The sequence below is a fragment of the Rhinatrema bivittatum genome, chromosome 1 (genome assembly GCF_901001135.1).
Source record: "Rhinatrema bivittatum chromosome 1, aRhiBiv1.1, whole genome shotgun sequence".
Taxonomy (NCBI): Eukaryota; Metazoa; Chordata; class Amphibia; order Gymnophiona; family Rhinatrematidae; genus Rhinatrema; species Rhinatrema bivittatum.
The window spans coordinates 56,024,103-56,043,588 of NC_042615.1; the positions used below are offsets into that span (position 1 = coordinate 56,024,103).

Here is a 19,486-nt window from a genome sequence, read left to right on the forward strand (position 1 = left end):
TAGTCTAATAAAACTTTATGTATTTGTACATACTGCCAGCCTTGTTCACAGTCCCATTTGTATTTTCCTGGGGTGAAGGGAGGGAAATCCCATCCACTAACACCAACATCCCACAAGGAAAGCGGTCAAGGGGGTGTTACATAAGTTTTTGGAGGCATACCGCTGGAATCGATTTGATTAATTTAGATTTTTCATACTGTGAACAGGACTGGCAGATTGGAGAAAAATGGATGCTAATGCTGTATTGGTGACGAAAAACTGGTGTAGAGGTGAAGGGGTTACCTTGTCAAGGGTTATATTGGTGAATGGTGTCCCCAAAGATATGGAGTCAGCTACCATTGAGCAGGCCCTAGAAGAACTCCAGGTGTTGTAGCAAGTAAAAGTTAGGGGGAGATTTTATGATGATGCACAGAGAATGTAAACTATGGATTTAGATCTTAACAACCCACCCCTTACAGTCACTGTGGGGAGTGAAGGGGACCCCAGCAGCCAAAGTGAGGATATGGATGTTTTACCCCAGCCTCCAGGTACTTGGCAAGAAAAATTAAAGGCACTCTTAAGAACTGAAGGGAAAACTCTGCAGGATATAGCAGGGATTCTACCCCAGGCGGGACAGCCAGCCTATTCCCCTGACACACTGATTGGTTCCATGGGGAAGGTGTTAGAGAAGTGCCTGCAGTATTCTCAGGAATTGAGTCCATCCCACCAGGAGAGGAGGAATTTGACCACTGGATGGTCTTGGCCCTTCAGATGCTATAAGAATGGCAATGCACTGAGTTGGACAAAAAGAAGAGGAGGGTAGAGAGTGAACCGGTAGGTGTGGTGTATTTGGACTTTCAGAAGGCATTTGACAAAATCCCGCATGAGAGTCTAAGAAAACTAAAAAGTCATGGGATAGGAGGTGATGTCCTTTCATGGATTGCAAGCTGGATAAAAGACAGGCAACACAGTAGGATTAAATGGTCAGTTTTCATAGTGGAAAAAGGTAAACAGTGGAGTGCCTCAGGGATCTGTACTTGGACCGGTGCTTTTAAATATATTTATAAATTATCTGGAAAGGGGTACAATGCGTAAGGTGATCAGATTTGCGGATGACACAAAATTATGCAGAGTAGTTAAATCTCAAGTGGATTGCGATGAATTGCAGGACGACTTGCGAGACTGGAAGATTGGGCTTCCAAACGGCTGATGAAATTTAATGTGGCAAATGCAAAGTGATGCATTTAGGAAAAAATAACCCTTGCTGCAGTTCCACAATGTTAGGTTCTATCTTAGGAGTTACCACCCAGGAAAGAGATCTAGGTGTCATAGTGGACAATACATTGAAATAGTCAGCTCAATGTGCTGTGGCAATCAAAAAAGCAAACAATGTTAGGAATTATTAGGAAGGGAATGGCAAATAAAATGGAGAATGTCATAATGCCTCTGTATCATTCCATGGTTTGACCACACCTTGACTACTGTGTGCAATTCTGGTCACTGCAGGGGGTTGTTATAATGGAGGTCCGTGATGGGAATAGCTCACCCTAATGCACTTTTTACCTGCCTGTACGTTGTGCTAGATTTACTATGTCTCTGAGTTCTAGTGTGCTGCTGTACTTTCTGATCGGAATTATGTACAGTCCCCAGCGGCATTGGGGGTCGCTGTTTCTGATTGTGAACCCCCTGAAAATATTAATAAAAATTATTTGGAAAAAAAAATGAAGTGCTAGTATTCTTGGATGACCTGATAGTCTTTGGGAAAATTCTAGAGGAGCATGAAGAAAGGCTACTCAAGGTAATTGTTCGGTCGGCACAGTGTGGCCTAAAATTATCATTGAACAAATGCAAATTTTGTCAAGCTGTGGTCAAGAATGTTAGGCATATTGTTTCTATGGAGGGCGTTGCCACAGACCCTGGTAAGACAGCTGCCCTCACCACCTGGCCCCGTCCAGCCAACCTCAGAGTTAAGTTCCTTTCTTGGGTTTAGTGGTTATTAAGGACAGTTTGTGCAATATTATTCAAAGACTAACTCCATTGTTGGGGCTGATGCATGGTTATCCACCCGTGAACAAGAAGCAGAAGCATAGGGTGTCTGACAAAAGGGACTATTACAAGGTGTCAGAGTCCTTTAGTGTAAGATGGACTCAAGAATGTGAGGTTGCCTTTAGAAGGATCATACAGTGTCTGTGTAATGAACCAGTACTTGCTTTGGCTGACCCAGGCAAACCCTATGAACTGCATATAGATGCTTGCTTGGAGGGCTTAGGGGCAGTTTTATATATCAGGAATATTCAGAAGGACTAAGACCTGTGGCCTACACAAGTTGCAGTCTGAGTAAAACAGAGAAACTACCCTGCTCATAAACTGGAGTTCTTAGCCCTTAAGTGGGCGGTTGTGGACAAATTCGTGGATTACTTGTATAGGGTTGAGTTTAAGGTAAAAAAAAAAAAAAAGACAATAATCCACTGACTTATGTTTTAACAACTGTAAAGTTGGATGAAACTGGGCACCAGATTCAGTTTACAGTACCAACCTCAAAAGTACAAACAGGAACGCGGATGCACTGTCCTGGTGGCCCCACAGGCATGACCCTATCCAGGGGTACTGGTACAGTTTATCAGAGACTGGAGTGGCAGCAGTGTGTAGCAGGGGGGAAATGGAAGTGAAGGTGATACTGAGAACTTATGTCATGCTGCAGACAGCTTGGGTAACCAGACACTGTAAAACCCGATCAAGGCAGCAAGGAAAGTTCATCTACTGTGGTTTTGTCAGTGGCCAATGAAATTAAGTGTAGCTGTGAAGCCTGGTGCACTAATTAGCTGTATGCTCTTTCTTTGGGCTGCTGGCACAGACTCCTGCAGTTACGAAGCATCAAGAGCATGCTCAGCTTCTGAAAGGTGCATTCTTTTGGTGCTAGCTTGAAGTTTGAACTGCTCAGCCCTCCTCTCTCTCTCAATTTACTTGGCCAGTTCAGCAGTAGTCTGCTGCCCTACCTTTACTCCCACTGAGCCCCTCTAGTGACTGAGGCACCTGCTGCGGTCCCTCTAACCCGCACTTTTTTTCTGGGGTGGTGTGGTGGCATACTGTGTCAGCACCAACATTCCATCATCTGTTTCCCTCTCAGCTCATGTTTCAGTCCAGTGGTGGCCCTCACCCTGTTGTCACTGTGATTGCCAGCAGATCACTGCAGACTATTCTAATGGCATCTGTTCATTAGCTCTCATTGTGAAGTCTGAACCTAGCTAGCCAGTCACTTCAGCCTCACTCACAGGCCGATTCAGTAAAGTTCATGGGAGAGCGGACAAACGCCCGCTCTCCCGGCGCGTGCGATTCAGTATTCAAATTAGGTGGTGTGGTAGAAACGGGGAAAAGGAGGCGCTAGGGACACTAGCGCATCCATAGCGCCTCCTTTTAGCCCGGAGCGGCTGTCAGTGGGTTTGACCGACGCTCAATTTTGCCGGCGTCTGTTCTCAAGCCCACTGACAGCCACAGGCTCGGAAACCGGATGCCGGTAAAATTGAGCGTCCAGTTTTCGGCCCGACAGCCGTGGGCCGAATTCAAACTTTTTTTTTTACTCTTCGGGACCTCCGACTTAATATCGCCATGATATTAAGTCGGAGGGTGCAGAGAAAAGCAGTTTTTACTGGGTTTCTGTGCACTTTCCCGGTGCTGGAACAAATTAGCGCCTACCTTTGGGTCAGCGCTAATTTCTGAAAGTAAAATGTGCAGTGCTATTAGGTGCAGCGGGTTGGACGAACGTTTTCCTCCCCTTACTGAATAAGGGGTAAGGGAAAACACGCGTCCAAGAGCAGGCTAACAGTGCGCTCCGTCGGAGCGTACTGTACTGTACCGGCCTGACTGTGTTTCTTCACCAGGCTGCTTCCCCCTCCCCTGTTTTCTGTTCTTTTATTTGTAGATGCTACTGGGGGGTACTCAGTATGGATGCTGGATTAGGTTCAGGGGAAGTGGGAACAAATTTATGCAAGGGGGCCCTTTTTTCAACCCACCTGCCTCCCCCCAAAGTCCTTGAGCGTCCAGTTCTGGCCTATGGAAAAATCGGCAACCCTACATGCAAGACAAGTCAATTGCATTGACTATTGACGACTACTATATTACCTAGAGGGATGCAACATGGTATTGTAGATTTGGGGGATGATGGGGAACCAAGACATGCAGTTATGGTTAGTATTATTTAGTACATCAGAGGAAGAAGTAAACAAATTACCTTATACCCAGGACCCAATTGGTAAATGGCAAAAATCTGAGCAGCGTTGAGAGCTTCACTAAACAGGTAAACAGCCGTCATCTGACCACAAAATACTCTATTAGCATCTGCTGTCTCGGATGAACCCAAGAAGCATTTGTCAAAAGTCTAAAAGGCAGAACACAGAATTACATTATATATATATATATATACACACACACACAAAATAAAATCAATAATATGAATTAAACAAAAGGAGGAAGAAAGGAAGGACAGACAATAAAACATTAAAAGGGGGTTAATTAACACGGCTTGTACAGAAGCACACAGACTGTGCATCTGGGTAGTACTCATCAACAATGGACAAAGCTGCCAAACAGAGAGAAACGTGGTTGTTTCCAGAAACAGATGCCAAGATGCACTGCCAACATGCTGCCATGCAAACAGTATTAACTGGCCGCTAAATGTTTAACTAAATTAATTCACTCTAATCCAGAACAAAAACTTGACTGAATACATTAAAGACCTGTTTATACAAGCTTTTGAGAGCCATGTACTGCATACTGGAATGTTTTAATAAAATTACACAATTTTTGGCACTATCTGCAGCTATCTTGCATTGATCATACTTTAAAGACAAAATAAGGAAATAGGTTTGTTGTCCTGTAACACTAGCCATTTATATTACCAGAAACTTATCACCCATCCTGCTAAAATATTGGTCTAAGTTGGTCAGTTCTGTATTGACAATATTCAAAAGATGATACCCAAAAGGGAAAAAAAAAAAGGAAAAAAATGTGCTTCTTAAAATGCCTCATTTCTCCCAGGTGAAATTAATCACAATTGTAATTCCAGTCCTAATATGACTAAAATAAAATATGTATGCACTGATGGCATGGCACAGAGGGCAATTTGCAATAACCAACTGCTTTAGGACCCACCTTTCAAAACTCAAAACCTCTGGCCCATTCAGTGGTATAAATTCTGCCCAAACAGCTCCTGCAGTGCAGGGGAGCCCACGAAAGAAAGAAAGAGGCCTACTTGCAGGCACTCCTGGGTCTTCTGAAGTAGAATCCTGGTCTAGGACCCCTATGCAAAATTATCACTTGGAGGTCATTAATTTGAACTTATGTCAATGTCCCCATTCTGTCATTAACATTCTGCACAATCTGATGTTTAATGAGAATGACAGACAAAAAAAGGGGAACTAAGAAAAACAAACATGACAACTGTCACAACTTTGCCACCACAAAACACATCAAAAGGTATTATTTCAATAGTTAGGCTGAAAAACTCCATAAAGTGTGCTCCAGTAACATGCCTAGCTAAAAATCTTATCAGGAGGGCTCAACTACTGACTATTTATTGAAATGGATACCCATCGAAAAAGAGTTGGCACCAAGTTACTCCCAAGAGATAAGCAGCACCAGCTTATAAAAAGTACAAGCAACGTACAATATTTTTTTTTTTTTTAGTGACATTGCCATAATATCCTGGCCCCCTTATTACAATACTTCCTCTGAAAACAGCAACTAGGTAAGTTAATGTAATAATTCTCAATATTGTGTACACACTTCCTCAGCACAAATGTAAAATATTAAAGGCATACTTATAAAAGTGTTCTACACTACTTATATTCAAAATAGCAATGCCAAAACCTTGATGGGTGTACAGCGTGTGCATGAGCTCTTGCTAAATTAAGAAGGATGGGAACATTTTAAAAAAGCAGCCCCAGCAGGGATTGGGAGACTACCAGAGTTTAATGAGAAAACAATATAACAGAACAGGCTTTTAACCTTTTGAGATACAAATACCCTGGACAGTTCGATAAATGACAGCATAAGCAAAATCCATTAAAATCAGGTTCACTAGTAATTAGCATGCCATTTTCAGCATAAACACGCAATGCACATAACACAATAGATAAGTACTGCATGCCACCACATAGAAGATTCAAGTTCAGGGTATAGCTAATAGGGATGTGAATCTTTTTTGACGATTTAAAACAATCGTCAGATATATTTTAAATCGTCAAAAATCGTTAAGAGTCGCGATACAATAGAAATTCCCCCGATTTATCGTGAAAAATCATAAATCAGGGGAGGGGGGAGGGTGGGGAAAACCGGCACACCAAAAAAAACCCTAAACCCACCCCCACCCTAAAAAAAAAATCCCTTACCTTCCCCCACACCCTCCCGTACCCCCCCAAAACTTTTACGAGTACCTGGTGATCCAGTGGGGGCACGGGGACCGATCTCCCGCTCTCGGTCCATCGGCGCCATTTTGGCTGCCACTCAAAAATGGCACTGATGGCCCGATAAAAAAAAAAACCCACCCGACCCTTTAAAAATGACCCTTTAGCTTCCCCCACCCTCCCGATCCCCCCAAAACATACTTGGTGGTCTAGTGGTGGTCCCGGGAGCGATCTCCCGTTCTCAGGCCGTCGGCTGCCACTCAAAGATGGCGCCGATGGCCCTTTGCCCTTACCATATATGACAAGGTATCCGTGCCATTGGCCGGCCCCTGTCACATCTTTAAAGATGGCTCCGGCCATCCAGTGCTCCTACCATGTGACAGGAGCCAGCCAATGGCACGGATACCCTGTCATATGGTAAGGGCAAAGGGCTATCGGCGCCATCTTTATGAGTGGCAGCCGACGGCCTGACAATGGGAGATCGCTCCCGGAACCACCACTAGACCACCAGGTATGTTTTGGGGGGCTCGGGAGGGTGGAGGAAGCTAAGGGGTCGTTTTTAAAGGGTCGGGTGGGTTGTTTTTTTTTTTGTTTTTTTTTTTTAAATCGGGCCATCGGCGCCATTTTTAGTGGCAGCCAAAATAGCGCCAATGACCCGAGAGCAGGAGATCAGTCCCCGCTCCCCCACTGGACCACCAGGTAATCGTAAAAAGTTTTGGGGGAGGTTCGGGAGGGTGGGGGAAGGTAAGGGGTTAATTTTAAAAGGTCAGGCCTCACTACAAAAAAAAATAACGATGTGAATCGGAACCAATTCTGATTCACATCACCCACGATCAGATTTTTTCCCCCCTCTAGCCGAACCCGATCGTTAAGACGATCGGGCACACGATTCACATCTCTAATAGCTAACCCTCCTTGGCCTGGCTGGGGATGCTGAGGAGAAATAACCCATTTATGTCTTTTTTTCTTATTATGGTTTTACTTTGTGATATGCCTTATTCAAATCCATTCTTTAAAAAAAAAAGTTTGAAGCTGCTTTAAAATTTTAAGCTCTGATTAACCTGCTCACAGCCTTATTGAATTTAACAATTCTCTTAAATTAAATTCCAAAAGTCTGTTTTGCCTTCTATGTTTGTCTGATTAGATTGGAAACTCAACTGAGCAGGGACTGTCTCGTGTGTTTTTGTACAGCGCTTTATAGGTCGAGTAGCACCATACAAGTGATGATTAGTAGTAATTATAATGGACAGCTTAACTATTCTATTCACATAGCAATGTTAAGCAGTATCTGACAAATAAATATGATCTCTTGCATGTGCAACAAATCATTGCTGACTAGATATCTATAAAACAATGTCTCCATTCTGTACCAGTGCCTGGCCTACAATTATTCTACTACTATGGTCACTGAAATACTCTCTCATTCATACATGGCTCAACTGCAATAAAGATTTTCTCCAAGTTCATGTCTAGGAAAAAGAAAATAACTTAATACATATTGCCTTGTATGTTAACACCACAATGAAGAAGCCCAAAACTGGATGACTATGTAAAACACTAACCAAAATTAGTCAATACAAATTTTTGTGAATGCTATTTCATTTCATGATCAGACTGCTGCGAGAGTAGATTTACAGAAACTATAGCTTAAATGATTACTACATTTAATAGAAAGACCATCATATGCAGACTTAGGTTAAAGACCACTAGGTGATGAAATAAGCACTTAGCCAGCAAACAGAAAAATCTTTATTAGTAAGCTATTTTCAAAGAACTGCAGATCACCATAGCAAATGTAAAACTCAAATTTTACAGTGGGCTATGAACACCAGCACGAGCTGGTCCTTTGCTGGCTAAGATAATGTGGACATGGTCCTCTCCTCCTTTGTCCTACCCCCAGGCCAAGGGAGGAAAATCCTTTGGCCTGTGGTGGTTGGGGGGGGGGGGGAGGGGAGGGGGAGGAACTTCGATAACAAATAGTAACATAGTAATGGCAGAAAAAGACCAAAATGGTCCATCTAGTCTGCCCAGCAAGCTTCCCAAGGTAGTAACTGCCGCTCTGTGCAGGTTACCCCCATGTTTCACTTAAGAGTAGTAACCGCCGCTCCTTGCCGGTTTAGCTTTCTTATTTATTCCCATCCTCTAGTCTTTTATGTATCCACAGTGTTTATCCCACGCCCCTTTGAAATCCGTCACAGTTTCAGTCTTCACCACTTCCTCCGGAAGGGCATTCCAGGCATCCACCACCCTCTCAGTGAAGAAATAATTTTCTGACATTGGTTCTAAGTCTTCCTCCCTGGAGTTTCAAATCGTGACCCCTAGCTCTACTACATTGTTTCCAATGGAAAAGGTTTGTTGACTACCATGGATCATTAAAACCTTTCAAGTATCTGAAGGTCTGTACCATATCACCCCTGCGCCTCCTCTCCTCCAGGGTGTACATATTCAGGTTCCTCAACCTCTCCTCATAAGTCATTTAATGAAGAACACCCACCATTTTGCTGCTGAGCTGGGGGATTGGAGGGTTTTCCAAAGGTGCCAGACCGGGTTTTAGTCCCAACCTGTTGTCAGTACTAGCCAGTCCAGTGGTGCTAGGAAAATACCCTTCCTTAGGTGATGCAGCTGTAGCCACCACTGCAATTGGGAGGAGACCTCCATCAGCAGGTGGAGCCAAATTGAATAGTCCAGAGACTGCGGGTTTTGCTTTTACCTTCTGGGCTCAACACAAAAGAAATCATATGACTTATAAGAATGTAGTGTTTAGTGTATTTCAGATAAGACATTTGAAAAACCATTTGAAAATTAACAAAGCAACTAATTCATGGTTGTGTAAGTTTAGGGGATGTGAGATAAGATACACAGGACCAACCTTCACTACTCATGCCCATCCTTTCGCACTCATATGTAAATTAAAACATAACATATATATATATATATATATATATATATATATATATATATACGTGCTTAGAGGTCAAAGGCCACACTTATTGCAACACAGTACCTGAGCCAACTAACACAAGCATTGTTTGTAGTACAATAAGCAGTATCCAGCTCGCCTTGGTAGCCTAACCGCCACAGCCCATCAACCTAAAACTACCCCAGGTCATCTGACCTGTAGGCCACTTTGATCTCACGCCTTCTCTTCAGTCAGCTTGGAGCCCACCATCTGCAGGGCCAAACCCAGACCCCACATCACATCTCATTTACCAGACACTCCAAATCTGGTTAAGTTCACATCTCATGCTTGATTACCCTTGCCACCATTACCTTAGAAAAGGTCCTGGGAGCGGTGGCCAGACCAAAAGGCAGTGTCCAAAACTGATAACTGTGTCCCAGAACCGCAGAAAGAGTTGATGCTCTAGTCAAATGGGAATGTGCAGATACGCTTCAGATAGGTCCAAAGAAGTCAGAAATTCCCCCGACTGCACAGCTATTATCACTGAGCACAAGGTCTCCATGCAGAAATGCATCACCTGCAGATGATGGTTGACACCTTTGAGATCCAGAATGGGATGAAAGCATCCCTCTTTCTTGGGCACAACAAAATAAATTGAACATTGCCCCGCATTTTCTTGAGACCATGAACACATCAAAGAATACTGTGAAACTTCAGCCTATATCCTTCATGTATCACCTCCAGGACCCATTGATCTGATGTGATCTCGACCCACCTCTGATAGAAGAGAGAGAGGCATCCCCTTATCTCCTGTTCCCGGGGGTGGGTCAGTAAACCTTCACTGAGAGGCTCAGGAGGATTCACTACCTGAGCCTGCATCCCTTCTGGCCTGTCTGGGACAAAAGGACTGAGACCTAAAAAAGGTTGCGTCTTCTAAAAGGTCGCTCCTCTATAGGATCGAAAACATTTGGATCCCCTAGCATGACCTTTCATGCTAAAGGAGTGTGATGTCTGCTTCTTATCCTCTGGTAATCAAGGAACCGGTGACTCACCCCACTTACTGGCCAGTTTCTCGCTTCCAAACAAGAGCGAGCCTTTAAAGTGCAAGTTTGTGAGGTTAGTCTTGGAGGTCACATCAGCAGACCAATTTCTCAGCCATAAGTAACACCTGGCCACTATTACCAAAGCCACACCTCTGGCTGAGATGTAGACCAAATCACAGCCTGCATCTGCAAAGAAGGCAGCCACCTGCTCTATAACCGTCCTGAAATTCATCCTAGAATAATCAATCTCTTGAGAGAGAAGTAAACAAGAGCGAGCTGCCAGGGAACTATGAGAAATATTTGCAAAGTCATTGTTACTGATTCAAATACCTGCTTAAAGATAGTTACAATTCTCCTATCATATACATCCTTCAAGGCCACTCCTCCCTCTACTGAGATAGTTGTCCACTTGGAGACTGAACATACAAGTGCATCCACCTTTGGAAAAAAAACAATAACTCTCTCACCACAGGTACAGGCCTTCCAAAACCAGACCTCCTTTGAAATTAGCCTCTGGGGCACTCCCCACTTAAGTACAATCAATTCTTGAATGGCCTCTACCACAGTGAAAAAACAAGAGGCTTTACGCAGAGAACCCAAAATTGGATTTTTTGGGGGGCCTCAGACATGGAATCTGCCCCAGGTACTCCCAGCATTTGCAAGGTCTGGGAAATCAGAGACTGCAGTTCATCTCTATGGAAGAACTGTAGCATAGTCCTATATGGTTCTAATCCTGGAGGAATTTCACCATCCTCAAGAGAGTCAAGATCGGCGTCATCATCTATGCCATCCGGATCTCCATCGGGCAAATCCTACTGCTGCAGTAGGAGTACTCCCGGCAGTTAACAGTAGGGTCCAGGCAAGGTTTACACCTGCGATTCTGACCTGGGAGTATTGGATAAGGATGAGGACTGCGCCTGAAGAAAGGATTGAAATACCTGGCAAAATTCTACCCATGAAAATGTAGAAGTATCCAGACTAGGAGGTACCTAAGTCATATTCACTGAGCTGCCTTCCACTGCTGAAGAACTAGGGGAGTTCCAAAATCTGGCACCTCACCTGAAAAGGTCCTTACTCAGACCTACATCCAGCTGGGAAGAACCAGGCTTAGTGAAATCAGAGGAAGATAATCATCCCTGAGCTTCCAAACAGCACTGGCACAAGTCAGCAGGCACTCCTGGTTGAGATGCCCGAATATGACAGGCAGTGCAAAGAAAAAGGCGCTTAGGTTTCTTAGATATAAGCACCATTAGACCGGCAGCATGCTGATCAGCGGCCAGAGGCATGCGTCTAGGTTTTTTTTTTTTGGTGTCCAAAACATTTTAAGCATCCCTAGGATAGGTGCGGTAAAAATTAAGCGCACAGCCACTTAAGGCGCCGCTTAACTTGGACGCACAGACTACTAGACCTGCCTAAGCATCCAAAAACTAGATACACAACTTGGACGCATAGCTGGACGCACACACCAAGCCGATAATCCTATAAAGGGCAGCCTAAAGAAAGCACGTGAAACGCTGTTGAGGCCCACCACGCAGTACGCAGCAAAAAAAACCTCAGGTCCTAGCCTACAGAGGCTGCTCAATCCCTCAACCTCCCACATCCCTCAACCTCCCACAGAGAAGACAAACGTCGAACAGCAGGCCAAGCACAGAAACCAGGAGGAAGCCCTACAGCAGGCCAAGCACAGAAACCAGGAGGAAGCCCTACAGCAAAAAAACCCTCCTCTGTTTTTTTCTTTCTTTTTTTTTTTTTTTTTTTTTAGACTTGCCTGAGCTCAGCATTACCTGGCTGAGTACAGAGACAGTCTCCGGCTGCAGGAGGGGAGGGAATATGCCATCACAGCCATGCTTGGCTTCCTGCACCCGTTGCCTTTGAGTTGCTTAACAGCTAAGTCCACACCAGCTGAAAAAAAACAGCTACCAGACCAAGGCATTCATCTGAGGGACCACAGAAATCATCTCAGGAATTCTCAACTGGGGGAGGGACCTTTTGCTATTACCGCAGGAGAGTGGGCCAAATTTAATTTTCCTTATTTCTCCTTTTTTAAATGGAAGCAATCCCCAATAGGGAGATAAATGTCCACCATCAGATGGAGACAGAGAATACTGGCAGGCTGATGTCACTGCAGGTTGTATACATACTGTGATATCAGTTTGCTCCATCTCCATCTGCTGGTAGAGGTGTATAACCCAATTGTTCTACATTCATCTGTCTGGATGCTAAGAAATGGGCAACTTCAACTTTTCATGCTAAACTAAGGGTACAGAGCTAAAGAACAAGTCTTATTTATTTATTTTTTAGCAGGGGCACAAAACTGTCAACTTTTTGTCTATTTTTCTGCAACTCCATTTATTTGCAGACTCTGCACAGCCTGCTGCAAATCAGGCCTATGCAGTGGTTCCACAGGCATGTATAAAGTCCTGCTAGAGATGCATCATAAGCTCTTCCAACATATGTCAAATACCAAAATGCTACAAAAATTTTCAACTTTCGAGAGCATGCTGTGCTACATGTTGCCATTATACAACCTTGTGGGCCATTTCAGCATTTGAGTGGACAAGATTAGCGTGATTCTTTAATTACTGAATATTTCCATCCACCCATCCCAAACAACATTCCTTATGAATGTACTTACATCACTTGTGTTGACAAGCCAGGTTATCTCGCCGTACGATGCTAGCTCACCATTCACATAACACCGAAGCTCACTGTTTTTCCAACGATTATAAATGTGCACTATTGACACCATATACCACTGAACATAAAACAAATAATATCCATCAATGAATAATTATAACTAAGCATATATGTGAGGCTCACAATAATGAAGTCTATGGAGGTAATTTTCAAGGGTTACACATGTAAATATAGCATATTATCACAGCAATTTTTAAAGACATTTACTCGCATAAAGTACACTTATGCAAGTAAATCCTATGGACAACTCAATGGCTTATACTGTAGCAATTTTCAAAATCCCACTTATTCAATCAGGCCCTATATATGTATTCATTCATGGACCTTTTTTCCTGGTATTTTCTGTGTTTACTACAAAAGCAAAAGAAATTAGTGGGAAAAAAATGAGATTTTTCCAGGTAGAATTTTTTGTTCTTGCTGTAACAAACACGGATAAATTCCCAGGACAAATACAATAAAAATTGAAAACAAAGGTCCCTGCATACATTAAAGGTGGCCAAACCAGAAAACATAGATATCTTGTAAGCCAAGTGCAAGTCTAAAGCTTTCCATGGATTGACAAGCTCTAATACAATGATTTCAATGCTTACCCATAATAAATCAAGTACATTAACATAAGATGTCTTAAGCTAAATCATTACCCTCTCAGAGTAGTTTAAACAAAAACCAGGATTTCTGCAAATTAACTTTACCCATACTTACAAGTGAATTTTTAAAAGGATTTACACATGTAAATGTAACTATTGAAGCAATTTTCAAAAGCCATTTACATATGTAACGTGCATTTATGCGAGCAAATATGCACAATTCAATGGCATATATTGTAGCAATTTTCAAATCTCACTTAACTCAAGTAAAGCAAAATTACTTACCTTGTAATAGGTGTTATCCCAGGACAGCAGGATGTAGTCCTCACATATGGGTGATGTCACTGACGGAGCCCTATCCCGGAAAACTTTGTCAAAGTTTCTAGAAGCTTTTGACTGGCATCATGAGCCTACTGAGCATGACCAGCATGCCATGATCCCTCGAGCCACAGGGGTCTCCCTTCAGTCTCGTTTGTAGCAATGAGCGTTAGCCAAAAATAAAATAATAAAACGTATCTGACCCAACTCCGTGGGGTGGCGGGTGGGTTTCGTGAGGACTACATCCTGCTGTCCTGGGATAACACCTATTACAAGCTAAGCAATTTTGCTTTATCCCAGGACAAGCAGGATGCTAGTCCTCACATATGGGTGATTAGCAAGCTACAGGCTGAGTCATCTTTGTATTGGACCAACAGTGTACAACTTGTGCAACAGGCACAACAACTGGTGTACTGTTGGGAAAAATGAGGCAGCCTGAAATCACGAAAGGTTGGATGTGGAAGGAGTTGGATTATGCTGGAAACAAGTTCTTTAAGACAGATTGTTCATAGGCTGAATCTTGTCGTCCTTCTTTGTCGAGACAGTAGTGAGCTGCAAAGGTGTGAAGAGAGCTCCATGTTGCGGCTTTACATATCAATCACACAATCAATGCCCAAAAATATTATTCCAGAACCTCCAAACTTATTTATTTATTTAACATTTTTCTATACCGACCTTCATGGTTAAATACCATATCAGGTCGGTTTACATCGAACAGGGGTAAATAACTAAGGTAAAGGAAAACAAAGTTACATTAAACGAGGACCGTGAACTTGGAAGCTTGGAACTTGTACAACACACATCCAAATAAACAAGGTAACTGGTATCATAAATCATTAACCACACTGTGGAACCACATGAACAAATCATCAATAATGTTATCAATATATCTGTAGGACCTCTTAACTACATGAGTTTGTTATGCATACAGATTCATTTTTGTAGGGTACAGGTCCAAATTGCTTTTATTAATCAAGAGGTCAATTTTTAGAATTTTTAGAATTTTTTTAGTTTTTGTTTTTCTTAAAATATTTTATAGACCCAAAAACATCGTTGGTCACTACCTATCCCAAACACCTAATAACATGTTTATCGAACCCTAAAAATATAGGCCGTTTTGAAAATACAGCTCGTTTTGAAACACTTAAATTGTAGTGATGATTATAGATATCCCAAAGGTATACTCATCTATTCAAAATCTCGTAGATGTCCCAAAGGTATACTTTCAACGTCCCGACACGATCGTGTTTTGGACCATCCTGGTCCTGCTTCAGGGGCAACGGCTCTTCCAGCAAGAATTTTGGGTCTGCAAAGATGTCTTCCTTAAGGTTCCATTTCGTCTTGAGTTGTTGTATGTGCGGTCCCATCGACCGCATTTCTCTTGCAAAGCATGGTGGGAACATCCGGTTTAAATATGCGAGGGGAATGTGCGGCTGCGCCGCCCCTAGTCTTCTTACAGGTCGTCCTTTAATTATACAAACTATGCCGGACAATATGGCTTTATGGGATTGTAGACTTCAATCACGTCATCCACCAAATTTAAATATTGCACCCAGAACGAGGCTAAAGCGGCCATAGTCTTCTTACAGGTCGTCCTTTAATTATACAAACTATGCCGAAACAATATGGCTTTCCAGGATTGTAGGCTTCAATCACGTCGTCCACTGAATTTGAATCTGTACCCGAAACGAGGCTAAGACGGCCATAGTCCCTCTACTAGTTCGTCCTTTGAATGGAATATATAAACCGCAGTTGGATATGTTTTATCTTAAGTATGGCGGAACAAAGAAAGAAAGAAGCACGGGCTCACTAAAATTGTTAATCCAATTGTGGACACACAACGGCTAGAACTGAATTGTTGTCATTACTTGCACGCATTTATCTATATACCCAGGAATGCAGATCAGCATGAGTCAAATATATTGTAACAAGACGTATATCCAAAGTTTGTTAGAAAGCACATCAACTCTGCTATTATGAATTGGTTCAATTGAATTAAGTCTCAAAGACAACATCCAACTGATATTTCAGCAAACATAGTATTGGATATCATATCAACGAGTACCAGTTAATTTTATCATTGAGTCCCAATGGCTCAACTGAACTTAGACGATGTATCCAAAAGTGTTCATGGCGATTTAGAAAAATCTGTATATCGCCACCCTGGGTGTACATTTGTGCTTGTTCTAAAATTGACCATTTTAAATCTGTGAATTGATGTCCCAATTGAATACAATGTTGAACTAACGGTGCAGTGAGCTTGCCAGTTTTAATGCAACTCCTATGTTCTATGAGCCGCGTTCTAATTTTCCTCTTTGTGCGGCCCACATATATCATCATGATCATCATTTTTTCCCCTCCAACCAGCAAGAACATATCTTCTTCACACATATATCACCATGATCATCATTTTTTCCCCTCCAACCAGCAAGAACATATCTTCTTCACAAACCCCCATTTTCCATACCACTACCTACTTCGGTATCTAATCTCTTGCTGCAGGACACTTGAGACTTTCTCACTTATACGTTATAATTTTTATGCTCAATAAGACCTGTCAACTTAATTGTTTAAGTCTTTTTTTTTTTTTTTTTCTCCTTTATCTTTTGGTCATCAATGTTACAATGTTATTGTTAAATTTTGAACTTATGTACACTGTTCCAAGTTTCATAACCTTGTTCTATGTAATGCCTTTTGGCAATTTTCATGTTCTGTTTCAATGTAAACCGATGTGATCTTTATTTCATATAGGAACACCGGTATATAAAAATCTAAAAATAAATAAATAAATAAATAAATCTTATCGAAAGGACATTGTATCACATATATCACACACATTGTGAGTCACAATTGGTCAAGACAGATTGACGTACCATCATTTCAGAATTGGGCAGATTCCATTTCGTACCCGTCATTGCCAACCCACACATGTCGCAATGTCCACATACTTGATGCCCCCCTGTCTCGGGGGAAGATCATACAGATTGAAATGTAGAATGTACCACCAGATCCCGAATGTTTGATGCTCTAGAAAAAGCAAATCTGGGGGTAGAATCAAAAATGTGATGAAGGGCAAGTACTTGCCAATGTGATTGAATAATTTTCACCACTTCTTGGCTCCGGGAGGAGTAGCGTAGAACACACGTTAGTTCCTGATTGTAAGGTTTTTGCTGGTATTGGAGTAATAGCTCACGGTTTGTAAATAAAGCACATTTGAATGCTTTTTTGATTATCCCCTTCAATAGCCTTTTTGCGCAAAGCGTTCTGTTAACTCGCCAGCCTGTTTAATGAATTCCATTTTACCAGAGCAAATCCTACGCAAACGTAAAAACTGAGAGATCGGAAGTCCATCTTTAAGTTTTTTAGGGTGGTAACTCAGATTGTAACCATCTTCTCCAATATTCGTTTCCTTGCGGAACAATGTGGTGGTTAGTTTCTGTCCATCTCGTTGGATGAGTGTATCTAAAAAGGCTACAGTATTCCGATGGTGATGCGCAACAAATTGTAAATGGGGGTTACATTGATTTATGTCAGCTATTGGCACTGAACGATAGTGTGCTACTGAAGTTAACATTGCTCTTACTGAGTGAGCCTTTACTCGCCCCTGGAGAGGAAGGCCTACTTTTTCATAACAAAATTGTATACAATCTGCAAGCCAATTAGATAGAGTTTGCTTGCCCACCCCTTTTCCAGGTTTGTTTTGATCAAAACAAACAAAGAGCTGGGTGGATTTCCTATGGGCCGTAGGGCGATCTAAGTAGTACGCAAGCGCACGTTTGCAGTCCAAGGTGTGTAAAGCCCTCTCTCCTTGGTGAGAGTGCGGTTTTGGGAAGAAAGTAGGCAAGATGATGGATTGATTCAAGTGGAATTCCGTAACTACCTTGGGGAGAAATTTTGGGTGTGTACGGAGTACCACTCGGTCATGTAGGAATTTTGTGTAGGGTGAGTATGTGACAAGTGCTTGTAACTCGCTAACCCTTCTAGCAGATGTGATGGCTATTAAGAAGATAGTCTTCCAAGTGAGAAATTTAACATCACAGGAATCCATGGGTTCAAAAGGAGAATGCATGAGAATCGTTAAAGACTACATTAAGGTCCCATTCCGTGACTGGTGGTCGGTGTGGAGGTTTAAGTTGAATTAAACCTCTCATAAACCTACTAACGAGGGGTTGCACTGATATTGGTGCATCTCAGACGGTATTGTGATAAGCTGAGATTGCACTTAAATGTACTCTTACAGATGAGGTCTGGAGACCAGAGTCTGAGAGATGCCATAGATAGTCTAATAAAGATGATGTGGTGTAGGAAAAAGGGTCGACAGTGTTTTGTGTGCACCACGTGATAAATCGTTTCCATTTAGCACAATAGTTCTTTCGTGTGGAGGGTTTATGTGAAGCTACAAGCACTTGAGAGACATTAGTTGAAAGATTGAGAGGTTATAGAATCAAGCTTTCAACATCCATGCTGTGAGGGCTAGGGATTGAAGGTTGGGATGACTCAACCTGCCCTGATCCTGAGTTATGAGAGTGGGTGCTGTGCCCAGGCGAATTGAGTCTCTGATCGAGAGGTCGAGGAGTATTGGAAACCATACTTGTCTAGGCCAATATGGGGCGCTATGAGTATCATGGACCCTTTGTCCTGTTGTAGCTTCACTAGGGTTTTGGTTATTAGCTGTATCGGAGGATACGCGTATAGAAGACCTGAGTTCCAGTGGCGAGCAAAGGCATCCCTGGGTAAGCAGTTTCTCTGCTTGTACAGGGAGCAAAAATTGTCCACTTTGTAATTCAGTTGTGATGCAAAGAGGTCTACTGTTGGTTGGCCCCAACGTTGGAAGATCTTGGTCACCACATCTGGATCCAGAGACTACTCGTGAGGTTGGAATTGATGACTGAGGCGATCTGCCACTAAGTTGTGAATGCCTGCCAGATAAGTGGCCTGGAGAAACTTTGAGTGTGTTAGGGCCCAGTTCCAAATCTATGCTGCTTCTTGACAAAGGAGATACGAGCCCGTACCTATTTGTTTATGTACCACATGGCTACTGTGTTGTCTGTTTGTATCAAGACAGTCTTGTGGGAAAGGTAGTCCTTGAACGCATGCAGCGCATAACGTATAGCTCGAAGCTCTAGGAAATTTATCTGAAATGTAGCTTTGAGTTTTGTCCAAGTACCTTGAGTCTGCAGATGACCAATGTGTGCTCTCCACCCGAAGGTGGATGCATCTGCAGTTAATGTCACTTGCGTAACCGGTTGTTGGAAAGGAAGGCCTGTGAGCAAATTATCCACGTTTGTCCACCATAGGAGCGAGGACCGTAGTTGCTGAGTTACTTGAACTGGATAAGACAGTGGTTGAATGGCCTGTATCCATTGGTTTCGGAGTGTCCATTGAGTGACTCTCATGGCTAATCTGGCCATAGCAGTGACGTGAACTGTGGAGGCCATGTGATCTAAAAGAGTGAGGCATTGATGAGCTGTTATTTGAGTGCATGCGCGGAGACAGCCAGCTAACGAGGCGAGTCTCTGTGCACGGTCTTTTGGAAGGAAAGCTTTTGAGGTTATGGTGTTT

General features: G+C 42.7%; 1 protein-coding gene across 1 annotated transcript in view; it reads right to left on the reverse strand.

The window, feature by feature from the left end:
• LRBA (LPS responsive beige-like anchor protein) overlaps positions 1-19,486 on the reverse strand; it is a 1,658,631-nt gene that overhangs the window by 1,414,089 nt on the left and 225,056 nt on the right. The window contains 2 exon segments of the mRNA XM_029605291.1: positions 4,208-4,354; positions 12,958-13,077. Of these exon segments, the coding sequence (XP_029461151.1) occupies positions 4,208-4,354; positions 12,958-13,077 (267 nt within the window).